The sequence below is a fragment of the Pygocentrus nattereri genome, chromosome 6, assembly GCF_015220715.1.
Source record: "Pygocentrus nattereri isolate fPygNat1 chromosome 6, fPygNat1.pri, whole genome shotgun sequence".
Taxonomy (NCBI): domain Eukaryota; kingdom Metazoa; phylum Chordata; class Actinopteri; order Characiformes; family Serrasalmidae; genus Pygocentrus; species Pygocentrus nattereri.
The window spans coordinates 16,239,314-16,253,046 of NC_051216.1; the positions used below are offsets into that span (position 1 = coordinate 16,239,314).

At 44.5% G+C, this 13,733-nt stretch overlaps 1 protein-coding gene across 3 annotated transcripts in view; it reads left to right on the forward strand.

Moving 5' to 3' along the window:
* Window positions 1-13,733, forward strand: part of hdac4 (histone deacetylase 4) — a 226,699-nt gene that overhangs the window by 139,216 nt on the left and 73,750 nt on the right. For all 3 annotated transcript variants that reach the window (XM_017691600.2, XM_037539185.1, XM_017691602.2), the window contains one exon: window positions 596-714. In XM_017691600.2, the coding sequence (XP_017547089.1) occupies window positions 596-714 (119 nt within the window). The remainder of the gene's footprint in view (window positions 1-595; window positions 715-13,733) is intronic.

The following is a 13,733-nucleotide window of genomic DNA, read 5'->3' on the forward strand; positions in this document are numbered from 1 at the left end:
ATTGAAATCTGTTACAGCCATTATTTCAGCCTTTTTTCTGTAGTCCTGATTGTAGTGTAATATTATAAAGATCTGTCAATTAGTTTTCAGCATTTTATAAACTAGAATAAAGTTTTTTAGATTTTTTTGGTATATATTTATTTAGTCCAGGCCTGTAATGCCAATTTATCGAGAAGGTCACTTTTTGACAGTGAGGGCCTTTAATTTTAGATGAAATAATATTTTGAAATGTTGTTTTGAGGTAGTTTATGATGTCTGAGGCTGTCTGGCCTAGACTAGGTGATGTTGACTCTTTGGGTTTTGGTTGGTTTTCCAGTTTGGATCACTGCTCCGGTTAGAGAGAGACCATTCTCATTTGGGCATTTTCACTAAGCCACTCTAATCATTTGTGTTTGTAAAAGTAGCTCATATAGGTAATTCATAAATTTAAGTTCACTTGTTTGTCGTTACTTTTGCTTTCAGTTTAAATGGAAAGTGTCAGTTTTGTGCAGTCACTGCCACCAGAAAAAAATAAAAGAGAGAAAATCCTGTTGTCCAAAGACTCTCAGCATCACCTTCTCCTGAGTAACCCTGTGTTATTTTGTGTTTTCTACAGGAAAACCCAGCACAGTTCACTGGACCAGAGTTCTCCCCCTCAGACAGGGATTTCCACCTATAACCACCCAGTGCTGGGTCTCTACGACTCCAAAAATGACTTCCCACTCCGCAAGACAGGTAAAATGCCTTCCTGCTCCGCCAGTCAGATATCTCTGCTTCCTCTGACGCAACTGCAGCACACTTATCTCTCTGTAGCTGCTTCCTGGTTCAGGCCCATTTAGAGCAACCGTTTAAAAATGACTCTGTCTCTGTCTCAACCCCTGCATGTTGATCCTACATGCAGATAGTGTTCACTTTTTGTGCGTGTATTAATGCAAGAGCAGGCATTCCGTCACAGAGGTTGCATTTTTGTGCAGTGGAGCACAACTAAGCCATGTTCTGTGGAATGTATTTAGTAATGCATCTCTGGGTGCGTTGGCTGAGAAGAACTGCCTGTTCTTCAGAGAATGCACAGTGTGAACCTTTCAGGCCTCATGCATGCACAGAGGCAAACAAACTGGAGTAATGGTGCAGAGCCGGTGTGAGGAGGCTTGCGGTCAGGTACTAGAGCCGGCCAGTGGAAACGCTGGCTAGAGGAGAGTGGTATTGAGGTTTTTTGCTCAACCAAAATCTCCAGATCTCTGATCTCAAGGATTTTTAAGTGCTCAGTATCATGTCTAGTCTACATGTGTATGAGTTGATCACTGTCTGAAAATAAGAACACAGTCTTGATGTGCATTGTGTATTGCTTACGTTGGGACAACAGCTCCAATGTTGTTTGTTTGTATGTCTGTTTGGATATGAATTTAGGGACATTCCAAAAGCAAAGCCTGCATGCATGCAGACTCTATGGAAGTTCACATGATCCCCCTTGTCGACTTGAATAATGGCAGAATCGACAGATAGCACTGTGGCCCTGTGGACTTTGCCTGTAGTCCGCGGGTCTGCAAGTCCAGAGATTTAGATTGGCCGTTTGTCTTTATCCAAGCCGTCTGTTAGCAGATTACTTTGCTACTGCAGACGGGATGGCCTTCGGTCCCAAAAGGCTGAGCGGCCCTTTTCAGCACATGAAAGGCCCGTCAGCAGGCCCTGTGAGTTTGGATTAACAAGGAAAGCGGCCAACAGTTGAGCCCAGGGGCATCAAAGGAATGTACTCTCTATCTCTGTCTCTCTTTTTCTGTCTGCCTTTTCTCAGCCTGTCTTTGTTAAGTCTCCCATCAAGCTCCCACAAGGAGCACTTCACCCACTATCTCCTCCTGCCAGACCAGAAGAGAAGAACGAAGGAATGAAAGAAGTAAAAGGGAGAGATGAGCCTTTAACTCACCTGAAGTTTCTCTTGCACTCATCTCAGTAGGCAGCACAAATGAACTGCTCAAATCTCTTTCACGAATTCGCACCACAGCTTCACACATCATTTACAGTCTGTGTGCTGAGAGGAATGCATGTACGGATGGGAAAATGAAAGCACCAAATTTTGCAGACAGAAAAAAAGAAAATAGAGAAGTGTGGACTTTAACTGGTGCTCATTGGAGTGGTTCTGAGAGGCTGCCAGCAGAGCTGCTCTGCGCAGGCTTTGTGTTCAGAGAATGACTGATGGAATCGGTCTGCTTCTCACTGCATTGTTAGGTCTTGGCGTGCAGAGGAAGTTGTGTGATGGTGATGGCTTTTACTTCGCTCCTCGCTCCCTTACATCCGCATTACATTCTTGAAAAGTTGTTTGAAGGTAGAGCTGTCCCTGGCTAAAGTTTTTTTTTTTCTTCAAGCGACTTTTAAAATACCAGCATATTTTGAAAATAAAGTCACAAGACTAGTGGTGACTACTGAGTCGGGGGTGAAATGTGGAAATTGTGTACACTGCTAAAATAAAACAATGCTCAAACATGCGCTCACCTGGCACTTTTATTAGGAACACCTATACACCTACTCATTCATGTATTTTTCTAATCAGCCAATCATGTGGCAGCAGTATAGTCATGTAGATCATGCAGATACAGGCCAACAGCCATATATAAAGTTCACATCAACTATGAGAATGGGGAAAACGTGATCTCAGTCATTTTGACTGGCATTATTGTTGGTGTCAGACAGGGGCTGGATTGAGTGTTTCTATGCTGAAACACCTAACTGCTGATCCGGTATTTCCATGCACAACATTCTCATGCTCTAGTATCTGCTCCGAATTGTGCAATAAAGAAAAAAGCATTGTCAGTCATTTGACTTTATTGATGAGAGAGGTCAACAGAGAACGACCAGACTGGTTCGATCTAATAGAAAGGCTACAGAAACTCAGATAACCACTCTGTACAGTTTTGTTAACCAGAAAAGCATCTCAGAATGCACAACACGTCAAACTTTGAGGATGGCCTACAACAGCAAAAGATCATACCGGGTTCCATTTCTGTCAGCCAAGAACAGAAAGCTGAAACTTCAGTGGGCACAGGACTCCCCAAACCCAGACAATTGAAGACCAGAAAAACGTAGCATAGTCTGCTGAATGACAATTTCACACAGACGGCACTAAAGGCATGAATCCATTGCCCAAGCCTGCCTTGTGCCAATAGTACAGGCTGGTGGAGGTGGGGTAATAATGTGACAAATGTTTTCATGGCACCCTTTGGGCCCTTTAATGCCAGTCAGTCATGGCTTGAATTGCTTGACCGTGTGCATTCTTTCATGGCCACTATTTACCCATTTTCTAATGGCTGCTTCCAGCATGATAATGCACCATGTCACAAAGTACAAGCGGTCTCAAACTGGGTTCATGAACATGGAAATGGTCAGCGTTCTTCAGTGGCCTTCCCAGTCACTGGGTCTGAATCCAATAGAACACCTCTGGGATGTGGTAAAATGGGAAATTCACAGCATAGAAGTGCACCTGAAAAAATCTGCGGGAACTGCATGATGCAGTGATGTTAACATGTATCAGAATATCGAAGGAATGTTTCCATCATCTTGTGGAATCCATGCCAGAAGAATTGAGGGACGTTAGAGAGCAAAGGGATGCCCTACCCAATCCTATTATAGTGTTTTTAATAAAGTGCTTGGTGAGTGCATATGGAGACTCATTTACTGCATAGCCCAAACTTCCATCCATCCATCCATTTTCTAAGCCGCTTCTCCGTCAGGGTCGTGGGGGGGTGCTGGAGCCTATCCCAGCAGTCTTCAGGCAGAAGGCAGGATACACCCTGGACAGGTTGCCAGTCCATCGCAGGGCAGACAGACACACTCAAAGTCACTCACACCTAGGAGCAATTTAGCCTGTCCAATTAGCCTGACTGCATGTCTTTGGACTGTGGGAGGAAACCGGAGAACCTGGAGGAAACCCACGCAGACACGGGGAGAAAATGCAAACTCCACACAGAGACGACCCCGGTCGCCCGATTGGGGAATCAAACCCAGGCCCTCCTTACTGTGAGGTCGACAGCGCTACCCAGCACGCCACCGTGCCGCCCGGCCCAAACTTCCACTTGCAGAAATATCTACTGTTTATAGTCCACTATTGTAGATGTCACATAAAAACAATGTGAATAAATACAATTAGTTGACTGCCAGAAAATAGTTTTGAATGTCCTTATTGCATATTAATTGTCAAAAGACAGAATTGTGCATAGAGATCATGTTTTATGTACAGTGTGAACCCCCACCTTGTAGTATGTCAATTAAACCAAATCTTTTCTCGCTTTTTGAGCGTACATTTTTTAGACTTTTGGCCATATACGCCTGCCGATTCAAGCATGCAGTGTGAATTGACACCAAAGAACATTTCTTATGGTTTATTCCTGGCTGTAGTTGACCAAGAATGCTTCGACATAGAAACTGACTAGTGAACATGGAAGAGGCAGCCCTGGAACTTGGAAAGGTCATGGTAGATAGGGGCTGCAGCATACCCTGTGTAAGGTACCTTTAAAAAGAGTGATGGCCAGGAAGAGTCTGCATGATGTAGTTGCAGAGTTGGGTCTGAGCTGGGACTGTGGGCCTAAAGCTGCTTCTCTCTGCAGCAGGACTGCATTTAGGGGCCTTCCCTGCACACATTCACCTTAGGCTGCTTGAGATTAGCCCAATGCTCTCATTAATCACACTGGAAAGGGACCTGTCAGGTTACTGCAGTGCAGCCCCAAGCTACACACTCGGATACCCCTGAGACACCACAGCAATTACAGCAGGGGTGGGAGGGGGGTACATTACAGCTACAATATGCCTGTCACTGAGACAAGTGAGAGTGGGTGTATATAACTCCATAGAACAGTAGAACACCGTAGCCTAGAAGTTCAGCACACTGCAGGGGCTGCCTGCTGGCTTTGTAATGCCATTCCTTGGTAGTACCTAAAGTACAAATTAGCAGTAAAGCGTAATGGAGCATTGCGCTCAACATCATTCCATTATGTTATAGCAACCACCTAATTATTATTTCATGCCACTTGTTGGCTTACAGTAGTAGGTATGGAAAGTGGTGCATTGCTATTAAGCAAAGGCAGTGGTCTTTACATTTGTAAAAATTGTTTGGTTTTAACAGTCTTTAGTGCATCCAAAGACTATATGTCATACTTTTTTTTTCTACCACAATCTGTTTTTGGCCAATTAAGGCACGTTCTGCAGCACAAAAAGAAACTAATGAGCTTGTGAAGCACACAGGTCTGCAACATTCAGGAAGCTTATTTTTTAAGGGGGAAAGAATCTAAACCTCACTTAAGTGTTCCCTCTGTATGGTGGCAGTTCTTCACTTTGTGGCCAGGCCTGTCTGGGTGTTGATTCCAGCGCTCCCGCTGTAGATAAACCTCAGTTTGCTCTGGCTGCCACAGCACATTCCTCCGCTGGGAACAGGGAGAGCAGGGCTTACGGCTGCAACTAGTAGTCCACAAAGTCGATTAGTTGACAGTGATTATGGGAAAAATTTGATGTTATTTACTTTTAAAAAAAAATAAATAAATAAATAATAAATGCTCTATGGCTGGCACAATTGCCTGATTAAACTTGATTTCACGGTTTAAAAAATGTTCATGTTAATCTTTAAAATTCATGTTAATCTTCTTTAAAAAAATCCCTGACTAATTTGCATGATTTTTTTTTGTACCTCTGCGTTCCACTTGTGATGTTTGTATGGGTTTATGTACCAAAAACAGTCCTAATTAATTTTTGCATGACCATTTTCCAGCCTCTGTTTCTCCCTTAGAACTAGACTGTTTTTCTTTCCATGCCTTTATGACAAATACATGTACAACCCCAATTCCATTGAAGTTTGGACGTTGTGTAAAACATAAATAAAAATAGAATACGATGATTTGCAAATCCTTTTCAACCTATATTCAATTGAGTACAAGACAAGATATTTAATGTTCAAACAGATAAACTTTATTGTTTTTTGCAAATATTCACTAATTTTGATGCCTGCAACACGTTCCAAAGAAGTTGGGAGAGGAGCATGTTTACCACTGTGTTACATCACCTCTCCTTTTAACAACACTCAATAAGCGTTTGGGAACTGAGGACACTAATTGTTGAAGCTTTGAAGGTGGAATTCGTTCCCATTCTTGCTTGATGTACAACTTCAGTTGCTCAACAGTCCGGGGTCTCCGTTGTCGTATTTTGCACTTCATAATGCGCCACACATTTTCAATGGGAGACAGGTCTGGACTGCAGGCAGGTCAGTCTAGTACCCGCACTCTTTTACTACGAAGCCACGCTGTTATAACACGTGCAGAATGTGGCTTGGCATTGTCTTGCTGAAATAAGCAGGACGTCCCTGAAAAAGATGTTGCTTGGATGGCAGCATATATTGCCCCAAAACCTGTATGTACCTTTCAGCATTAATGGTGCCTTCACAGATGTGCAAGTTACCCATGCCATGGGCACTAACACACCTCTATACTATCAGAGATGCTGGCTTTTGAACTTTGCACTGATAAGAATCCAGACAATCATTTTCCTCTTTGTCCCAGAGGACACGACTTCCATGATTTGAAATGTGGACTCGTCAGACCACAGGACACTTTTCCACTTTGCGTCAGTCCATCTCAGATGAGCTCGGGCCCAGAGAAGCCGGCGTTGTTAATATATGGCTTTCACTTTGCATGGCAGAGTTTTAACTTGCACTTGTAGATGGAGCGACGAACTGTGGTTTTCAGAAATGTTCTTGAGCCCATGTGATAATATCCGTTACAGAATGATGTCGGTTTTTAATGCAGTGCCGCCTGAGGGATCGAAGGTCACGGGCATTCAATGTTGCTTTTCTGCCTTGCTGCTTACTTGCAGAGATTTATCCAGATTCTCTGAATCTTTTGATGATATTATGGATTGTAAATGATAAAATCCCCAGATTCCTTGCAATTGCACCTTGAGAAACGTTGTTCTTAAACTGTTGGACTATTTGCTCACGCAGTTGTTCACAAAGTGGTTTCCCAACCTTTGGGAATTTTTGAAAGGGTATGCATGATTTATAATTTTAAAATTTGCATGATTTTATTAAAAATGTTTTTATTTTATTCTAAGGCCTTTTAAAATGGACATGACTATTTTTGTTAAAATTAGTGGTGACAGCTCATTAAATAGTCTTTAAGTACTGTGCTATTACAATACATGCTTTATATTGTATTGTATTGTTTGACAGAATGCAATACACCATGGGGGAAATATGAATGATGGTGGTGATATGGCGTGGCAAAGTGGCAGATAACTTAGTTAGTCAATTCATTGAAAAATTAGTTGCTAGATCAATTGATCATACAAATAATCATAACTTGCAGGCCTCCTTTTTTTTCCACTTCCATCCCTTCCTGCCCTTTTTGCTCATGGCCCTCAGGCTGGATAGAGGGGCTGCTAGTAATGTAGGAGGGTAATCTTAGATTTTGGGGATAACAGTTTCTGTGTCCTCTTCTGTTCTGAGTCGTGATTCGCCTTTTTGTCGTGACTCTTTTCTCCCCACTAATGACGCATGAGTGCAGATTATGGATGGAACTGAGCGGCTGGAGTGCTCTTATGCTCATTCATTCACTCATACTTGTGTGTGTGCAGTTTTCTGTAGGACGTTGTGAATCAGGAGGGGAGAACAGTGCTTCTGTGTGTCAGCTGACACTAAGGTCACCCATGATATTTTCATCAGGCCTACCCTTCTGCTGCCTCCAACTGTTCAGCTTTTTGAGATCAAGTGCTTGTTGCCAGAGTACACAACCGTTCAAAAGTTTGGAATCACATATAATGAATATATTGAATTTTGTTATTTGATATCTAAAATTAATTTTACAGATGTCTGTATTATCATCTAGACATCACGAGGTATTCTGAGAAAGCAAAAGTTATTATTAATTTGATTTTATTATTAATTGTATTAAATGTATCCTAAGTTCATTTTGACTTTTTGACATCCTTATGTTAGTTTTCTTAGTCATTTTAGAATCATCTGCAGCACAGGTCATCAATCTGGACACTTTAAAAAAATAAAAATAAAAAAAAGTTAAAATCAGCATTTTCCACACTTTGTGAACTGAAAGAGACTGTAGCAAATAAACATTCAAACCTAACATCCACTCCCCTCTCCATACACTCAAGCATATAAATTACAAAAAAACTGCCTGTTTTGAATTCACTGTTGCCACACAATCTCATTTACACACATCTGCAATCAAACTGGTTTTATATGGTTAAAAACATTGATTATAAACTTCTGAACTCTTATTCCAAACTTTTTTGTGGGGCTCTAGGGAATATAGCATTTATTCAGCCCTCTTTCATATGTTAATCACACATATTAGAACAGATAAACTTGAAATTACTTTTAATTCCTTATGCATTTTAATATAATTTTCTCATTTGTCTTTTGTAGTGATATGTATGTGAAATGTCTACAGAAAGATCAAATAAGAACAAATGATCATTCTGCCCAGCTAACTCCTGTAGGCTGCCTTCCTGAAAGCGCTCCATATGAATTATTTATGATAATACACCCCCTTATACTTACCTAACATTCACATTCATGTTGTCAAGGTGATTTTATTTGGAACAAAGACAATCAGGAAGCACTAGCTGCTTAAATCTGGAAGGAATCAAGCTAAGGCTTTAAAGCTGTTAGCTTCCAAAGCCTGAAGGCTGCATTTTGGGCACAAATGCTCAGTAATGCCTGCTATGGTTCAAACTGAAGCAGTAGCGCAGCCTCACATGAGGATCCTGGGAGAAAACACAGCTCAGTGGGATATAGTGAACACCACATGTTAGTCCTACATCAGAGCTAGAGAAAACCTTCATGTTCTGTTTGAAATCTGTCAGGTAGCTCTTTATAAACACTTTGTTAAAAGTTAGTTATTTTACTATATTCTTCCGTTTGGTCACAGCATGTTTCCATTGTGTTAAAGCAGTCTTGTCCTACATTTAAGAAATAGTTTGGCAAACAATGGACAACCGAAAATTGCAACTTTAGACCAAATGTAATCTTTCAGCCTGGAGTTGGAGTCCTGAGTTATGAGGCTAATAAATCTAACAACTACATTCTCACTGCACTTTAAAAAAAAACATGTGGAAGTTTAGACATGTGGTTGGCACAGTGCTAATTGGTGTATCCTAGGCTTCCATACCTGTTAGCTATTAACCTTGTACTTTCAGTGTGAAATTAAAGAAGCAAACTTCAGATACCAGATATGTCTTGGCTGTTCCACTTCATCTGGGGTTAGTGAGAGACACAGTGAGAGACACTTTGTACAGTGTCACAGAAGAACTGTTGATTAGTCAGTTCTTCTAAAGAACCATTTTTGTAAAAGAGACTTGAGTGTAAAGTTCCCGAGCGATACAATTTTATTTTTCTGAAGAATGAAGATTGCGGAGTTATGAATACGAAGAACGTTTTATAACAAGTGGTTCATATTCGACATTTTTATTGTATTTTTTCTCGGACGTCCACATTTTTGTGGATTCACATACTAAAAACAATCATTCATTTTTACCCGACCATTTTTCCAGCCTCACTCTATTCAAGTTAAACAGGCTGTTTTGGTTATTTTGCCTAATAAGACAGATATATGTAAATCATTACTGTTTTGATTGACTGCCTAGTAATGTGCCTCATTCAAAAAAGCAGTCAGCTTAACTGCTGTAGGCTGAATATGCTGAAATATGTAAATGCATTACCTCCCATCGACCCACCACCAATGGGAGGGGCAGTAGTAGGGGTTCGGTGCGTTGTGGATCGGGCAGCATCCGAAGGCGTGGGCCTTGGCGTTCTGATCCTCGGTTGCTGAAACTGGCTTTTGGAACTTGGAACGTTACCTCACTGGCGGGGAAGGAGCCTGAGTTGGTGCGCGAGGTTGAGAGATACCAGCTACATATAGTCGGGCTCACCTCAACACACAGCTTGGGCTCTGGGTCCAATCTCCTTGAGAGGGGCTGAACTTTATGCTTTTCTGGAGTTGCCCATGGTGAGAGGCGGCGGGCAGGTGTGGGCTTTCTCATAGCCCCTCGACTCGGTGCCTGTATGTTGGGGTTTTCTCCGGTGGACGAGAGGGTAGCTTCCCTACGCCTTCGGGTTGGGGAACGGGTCCTGACTGTTGTCTGTGCTTATGCACCGAACAGCAGTTCAGAGTACCCAGCCTTCTTAGAGTCCTTGGGAAGGGTGCTTGAAAGTGCTCCTCCTGGAGACTCGATTGTCCTACTGGGGGACTTCAACGCTCACGTGGGCAATGACAGTGAGACCTGGAGGGGTGTGATTGGGATGAATGGCCTCTCTGATCTGAACCCGAGTGGTGTTCAGTTTTTGGACTTCTGCGCAAACCACAGTTTGTCCATCACGAACACCATGTTTGAACACAAGGATGTCCATAAGTGCACATGGCACCAGGACACCCTAGGCCGCAGTTCAATGATTGACTTTGTAGTCGTGTCATCGGACTTGCGGCCATGTGTTTTGGACACTCGGGTAAAGAGAGGAGCTGAGCTGTCAACTGATCACCACCTGGTGGTGAGTTGGATCAGGTGGTGGGGGAAGATGCCGGTCAGACCAGGCAAGCCCAAACGCATAGTGAGGGTTTGCTGGGAACGTCTAGCAGAAGAACCTGTCAGATTGATCTTCAACTCACACCTCCGTCAGAACTTTGACCAGATATCGGGGGAGGTGGGGGACATTGACTCAGAATGGGCCATGTTCCGTTCCTCCATTGCTGAAGCGGCTGACTGTAGCTGTGGCCGTAAGGTAGTTGGTGCCTGTCGGGGTGGTAATCCTCGAACCCGGTGGTGGACACCCCAGGTGAGAGATGCCGTCGAGCTGAAGAAGGAGTCCTACCGGGCATGGTTGGCCTGTGGGACACCAGAGGCAGCTGGCAGGTATCGACAGGCCAAGCGATCTGCGGCTTCAGTTGTCGCCAAGGCAAAAACCCGTGTATGGGAGGAGTTTGGTGATGCCTTGGAAACTGACTTTAAGTCGGCTCCGAAAAGATTCTGGCAAACCGTCAGGCGACTCAGAAGGGGAAAGCAGTGTGCCACTAGCACTGTATATAGTGGAGATGGTGTGCTGCTGACTTCGACTGAAGACGTCATTGGGCGGTGGAAGGAATACTTTGAGGACCTTCTCAATCCCACCGACACGTTCTCCAGTGAGGAGGCTGAGTCTGGGGACATGGGAATAGGCTTGTCCATTACTGAGGCCGAAGTCGCTAAGGTAGTTAAGAAGCTCCTTGGTGGCCAGGCTCCAGGGGTGGATGAGATCCGCCCTGAGTTCCTCAAGGCTCTGGATGTTGTGGGGCTGTCTTGGCTGACACGCCTTTTCAACATTGCGTGGACATCGGGGGCGGTGCCACTGGATTGGCACACTGGGGTGGTGGTGCCTCTTTTTAAAAAAGGGGACCGGAGGGTGTGTTCCAACTACAGGGGAATCACACTCCTCAGCCTCCCTGGCAAGGTCTATGCAGGGGTACTGGAGAAGAGAGTCCGGCTTATAGTCGAACCTCGGATCCAGGAGGAACAGTGCGGGTTCCGCCCTGGTCGTGGAACACTGGACCAACTCTTCACCCTCTCCAGGATTCTGGAGGGTTCATGGGAGTTTGCCCAACCAGTCCACATGTGCTTTGTGGATCTGGAGAAGGCATTCGACTGTGTTCCCCGGGGTATTCTGTGGGAGGTGCTTCGGGAGTACGGGGTACATGGCTCTTTGCTACGAGCCATTCAGGCCCTGTACAAACAAAGCTGGAGTTTGGTTCGCATAGCCGGCAGTAAGTCAGACTCGTTCCCAGTGAGAGTTGGACTCCGTCAGGGCTGCCCTTTGTCACCGATTCTATTCATAATTTTTATGGATAGAATTTCTAGGCGCAGTCAAGGGATGGAGGGTGTCCGGTTTGGTGACCTCAGGGTCACATCACTGCTGTTTGCAGATGATGTGGTCCTATTGGGGACATCAGGCCGCGAACTTCAGCTTTCGCTGGATCGGTTTGCAGCCGAGTGTGAAGCGGCTGGGATGAGAATCAGTACCTCTAAATCCGAGACCATGGTTCTCAGGCGGAAAAGGGTGGAGAGCCCTCTCTGGGTCGGGGATAGGCTCTTGCCTCAAGTGGAGGAGTTCAAGTATCTCGGGGTCTTGTTCACGAGTGATGGTACAAGGGAGCGGGAGATTGACAGGCGGATTGGTGCTGGGTCAGCAGTGATGCGGGCTCTTTACCGGTCTGTTGTGGTAAAGAAAGAGCTGAGCCATAAGGCAAGGCTCTCGATTTACCGGTCGATCTATGTTCCCACCCTCACCTATGGTCATGAGCTTTGGGTAATGACCGAAAGAATAAGATCGCGAATACAAGCGGCCGAAATGAGTGCCCTCCGCAGGGTGTCTGGACTCTCCCTTAGAGATAGGGTGAGAAGTTCAGTCATCCGGGAGGGACTCGGAGTAGAGCCGCTGCTTCTTCACGTCGAGAGGAACCAGCTGAGGTGGTTCGGGCATCTGGTTAGGATGCCTCCTGGACGCCTCCCTCGGGAGGTGTCACAGGCGAGTCCACCTGGGAGGAGACCCCGGGGAAGACCCAGGACACGCTGGCGCGACTATATCGCCCAGCTGGCCTGGGAGCGCCTCGGAATCCCCCTTGGAGAGCTGGTGGAAGTGGCTGGGGAAAGGGAGGTCTGGGCTTCATTGCTTAGGATGCTGCCCCCGCGACCCGAACCCCGGACAAGCGGAAGATAATGGATGGATGGATGGATGGATGGATGGATGGATGTAAATGCATTAGTTTTTGCAGCATCGCAAAAAATGGTGGTTTCAAGATTGGATGTTTCTGCATCTTAGTTTCAATTTGTGGACCATATGGACTTGTGTGTGAATGGTATGTTTGACAACTTTAAAAATGTTTACTTACTACATTGAATTCTTTGATTTCAGAAAATAAAGTTTACTGTGAAATGTCCTCATGAAACAATTAAAGAACCTCCATATATGGAAGGTCTCTGAAAGAATACATAGGTATAGAATCTTTATATTGTTTCATGTAACAAGTATAAGTTCTTTCAAACCTTTAAAATGTTCTTCACACTCACAGATCTTTTTTTTAGACATGGTTCTTTAGGGAACCAAAAGAGTGTTATTACTCTATGAACCCCAGAGGCTTTTCTTCATGGCTTGTTAGTAACAGGTGCTCATTTCGGCATATTTAGATGTATTAATTTAGCAGGCACTCTTATGCAGAGCAGCTCAGTATGGCCTGTTGAAAGCAAGCTGTTAAGGTGCCAGAGATGCTGCTGAGGACAGTAGCTGTTCCCTGCGCAGTACATTGTGTACTCCCACTCCTGTGCCGCTGGCACTCTTTTATTAGACCGTGAGCAGCTATCGGAGCTCATTCACCTGATGTGAACCCTCTCTAACAGCGCTAAAGAGCTTATTAAATGCTTCTCGGCAGATGACTTGTGTCTCGTTTCCCGCTCGTTCTGCTGTGTTCGGCTAGTGACTTGCCGCAGTTGGCACAGTCACTGCACGTTCTTGATGGCACTTAAGCTCCCTTCCAACGCTTTCTACTCAGCCCTCATCAAGCTTTATAGTGCAGGGGGGAATGGCTTTCCTCCCTTCTGCTGTCTTTTCTCATCTCGCTTTTCTTCTCTTCCGTCAATTGCTCCCCACAGCAGTGTCAGGTGCAAATGCACATTGAGCCTCCATTCCCACTCATATGAAAAGCCTGAGGTGAGCAGCTTCCCTGGACCGAAGAAGCATTCTC